General features: G+C 37.4%; 1 protein-coding gene across 1 annotated transcript; it reads right to left on the reverse strand.

The window, feature by feature from the left end:
- Positions 1 to 1,519: 1,519 nt before the first annotated feature.
- Positions 1,520 to 1,882, reverse strand: LOC308521608 (putative CENPB DNA-binding domain-containing protein 1; the record flags this gene model as incomplete). Its single annotated transcript, XM_081094663.1, has 1 exon — positions 1,520 to 1,882. The coding sequence occupies one exon, from the start codon at positions 1,880 to 1,882 to the stop codon at positions 1,520 to 1,522; it is 363 nt and encodes a 120-aa protein (XP_080950789.1).
- Between the last annotated feature and the right edge of the window lie 2,042 nt (positions 1,883 to 3,924).

A 3,924-nucleotide genomic window follows, 5' to 3' on the forward strand; every position in this document is an offset into this window, starting at 1 on the left:
GGACTTGCCAGAGGCTCTTCTTGAGGAGGTGTCACTCATTTCAGAAATATGTCCATGGTGGTTTGCTTGGTTCATTTCTTCCTTTCATCATAGGTTTGCTTACAAGCAGATAATGCACCATAAACATCTCTCTCTGTTAATGAAAACATTTTGGTGTCGGGGTCCATGTTTTTGAACTCTTTAAGGCGCTTGTTGAGTTCTGCAAAATCTCTGCTAAAACCTTCTCTGTGGATTTCCTTGAGGGTTCATCCTTTGCTTTGTAGTTTCCTGTTCTCTTGCCTCTTCTTCAGCTATGTATTCATGTTCCATATCCAACAAATCCTCATTAGTCAAACAGGAACAAACTGTAGGAGTTTCTCACTTTTATCATCTTCCACACCCAGGTTAAAGTTGTTAGCCATTTCAATTAAAGCCTTGCTGATTTCTTAAACTCCTTAGCCTTAGAAAATCCTTTGAAGTCACGTGTGAACCTCTAGTCTAGAAGGTCTTCTTCCAGTGCCCTTCGCACACTCCTGGATGACATCACCCCAGGCCCAAGAAAAGTTTTTGATGCAATCATAGGTGTTGTAATCCTTCCAGATTTGCATCATTATCTTTTCAGTGTCTTCCTCAGTTGCAGCAATGCTCTGGGCAGAGGTCTTCCTCGGGTGGTAGGCCTTAAAACAGTGATGGCGAACCTATGACATGCATGTCAGAGGTGACACATGAACTAATTTTTTTGGTTGATTTTTCTTTGTTAAATGGCATTTAAATATATAAAATAAATATCAAAAATATAAATCTTTGTTTTACTATGGTTGCAAAGATCAAAAAATTTCTATATGTGACACGGCACCAGAGTTAATTTAGGGTTTTTCAAATGCTGACACGCCTAGCTCAAAAGGTTCGCCATCACTGCCTTAAAAGTTGCTATATCTCCTTGATCCATTGGTTGGATAAAATCAGTGGCATTTAGAGGGATAAACACAATTTTTGTATTGGGATTAAGATCAGCAATAAAAAGAGGATGTCCAGGAGCATTATCAACAATAAGAAAAATCTCAAAAAGTGTGTTATCCTCCAAATAGTACTTCTCCATTTCACTGACCTAGCAACTCTAGAGGGCATCTTGGGCGAGGAGCTGGGTCACCCATGACTTCCTACTTCTCCTGTAATGCACTGACAGTCTGTGCTTATTGATATGCTTGCAGGTCCTGGGGTTCTGACTGTGCCAGCTCACAAGGGTTTCAATTTGTAGCCTGTAACATTGCCCCCAAGCACAACTTGGGGGTCATTAAAAGCCTCAGAACCTGACATTGGCTTTACCTCCTTTAGAGAGGAAAGTCCTTTCCAGAGACATTTGTTTCCAGAATAGGGAGGTTTTACCTTTATTGAACATTTGCTCTGGCAAGTAATTTTCCTCCACAATCAGCTTATCTAGAATTTCCAATAATTATTCAGCTGCCTTCACATCAACACTCACAGACTCCCTACTCCCTTTCACATTATGTAATAAATAACAGTTACTGAGTCTTTAAAACTACCCAGAACTAGAAATAAATTCAACATCACAGTGGGGTCCAGCCTTTTCTTTCAACATCACAAACAAACCTTTGTTTTGGCTGTAATTGTCATGGAGCTGAGCGGAATATGCCTCTGTCTGGTCTTCAATCAGGGTCATTAGAAGTTTCTCCATGTCTGATATGGGCCTTTCTTGAACTTTTGTTAGTTTCTTTGCCTTCAATAAAGCAGATCCTTTAGCAGTTTCCATCCCTTTGTTCTTGTTCTTGAATATTATAGCTATGGTGCAATGGGACATGCCTGACTGGTGAGCAATAACCATCACTGATTTTCCACCTTTGTAGTCCTTAATTACTTCTAATTTTATTTCCATGTCAATCATTTGACATGGCCTCTTACTGGACACATTAACAGTGATTTTATATGCTTCGGGGACATGATGAACAAGACAATGCAAAATTAAATTAAGCATAAGAGGAAATGATGCAATCAAGATACATGGTAAACAGGAGAAATGTGAGGTTATTGCAGTGTAACATGGCATAGTTGTTTTACAGCAAACTTATTTATAAGTAGAAAAAAGTACCACTAAAATAACCATAAAAAGTATAGAAAGCACATAAACCAGTAACATAGTTACATATTATTATTTGCAAGTATTATATACTGTACAGAATTACATGTGCTACATTTTTATAAAACTGGCAGCATAGTAGGCTTGTTTACACCAGCATCACCACAAACTTGAGTAAAGCCTTATGCTGTACATTACTAAGTGATAGGAATTGTTTAGCTCCATCATAATCTTATGGGACCATCATCATATATGTAGTATTGGGTAATTTGGGGGGCGGGGGATAGAAAAACTCAGGTGCTGGCTAGAGAAAAAAAAAGGCAGATATTAAGAATAAAGCTATATTTTCTCTGTGTATATATACCGAAAGTGTCCAGACAAGATAAAAACAAAGATTGTTCATGTAAGTGAATTGCTTTATAGGAGACTAGAGGCCCAGTGCACGAATTCATGCACTGGGTCAGGGTGATCAGGCCAGGCCAGCAGTGGGGGTGGGGGAGGCCCTTGGGTGGTTGGCTGGCCAGTCCCACCTTCAGGCAAACTTCCAGTTGAACTCCCAGTTTAACTCCTGGTTGAGGGGACAATTTGCATATTAGCCTTTCATTATATAGGCTAAGTAAATCATCATCTAACATATCTTGGAATTAGTCTGATGAAGCAGTCACTTACGTGTTTCTCAAATTTGAGAGCTTTTAATATCAGAAATAAATTAATAGAAATGTATGACAAATTACTATTAGTCTTTATGCACCCCTTCTTACAAATTGTTTGACATGTATATTATAAATTTAAAAAAACACACACAAATTTAGAAAGCAAAAATGAGATAATGAGTTCTTTGCCTGTTTACTACTTTTTCCTTTTTTTACTTAACATTTTACCATATTGCCTATTTTTAAAATGACACTGGTAAAATACTTAAGTATCAATTGGTATTGATCTGAAATGTAAAAAAAATCATAATTTTTTGTAATAAGCATATTAATAATGACTATTCAAAGATACCCACATTCTAATCCCCAAGATATATCACTATGTTAGATTGAAGGGCAAAATGGAATTAAGGTTGTAGTTGCAACTAAATTGGCTAATCAGCAGAATTTAAGATGGGGAGTTCATCCTGGATTATTGGAGTAGTCTCATTATAATCACAAGGGTCCTTAAAAGTGGAGACGAGGGAGGCAAAAGAGATAAAGAGGAGATGTGAGAATGGAAGGAAGCTTACAGTGATGCAATTTGAACAGAAGTTGACCCACCCTTGCTGGCTTTGTTGATGGAAGAAGGGGGACATGAGTCCAAGAATGCCTGCATCCTTTATAATCTGGGAAATGCAAGAAAATGAATTCTCTCCTGGAGCTGCTAGGAAACAATGCCTCCCTGCCAACATCTTGACTTTAGCCCAATGAGACTTCCAGCTGCAGATCAATCAAATAATAAATGTGTGTTGTTTTAAGCTGTTATGGTTGTGATCATTTGTTACAAAACTAATATATTAAATATAGTTCCTAGCAAGATCAGATAATGTGCTGGTTTATTCTATTCTGGCAACAGAAAGGCTAACAAGAAGGTCTAAATTATTAAAGTCGATCAAACTTTATAAAACCACTGTTATGTATTTACCATTTTGCAGTGCCAATAAAAATAATCTAGTCAGTTAAAATCTGCTGAAAGAATTGGTATAAAGAGAATATGTATACATGAAAATATTAAATCACGCTTAACTGTGACATCGGAGTCAAATGTGGATCAAAACAAGGAGAGAAGATGGGGAGTGAAAAACTCTAACTTGAAGAAATTTGGATATGCCTATGAAGAAGAGAGACTCTAGGACCAGTCCGAGTGAAAAAATA

The sequence above is a fragment of the Myotis nattereri genome (assembly GCF_964212035.1).
Source record: "Myotis nattereri genome assembly, chromosome: 6".
NCBI lineage: Eukaryota > Metazoa > Chordata > Mammalia > Chiroptera > Vespertilionidae > Myotis > Myotis nattereri.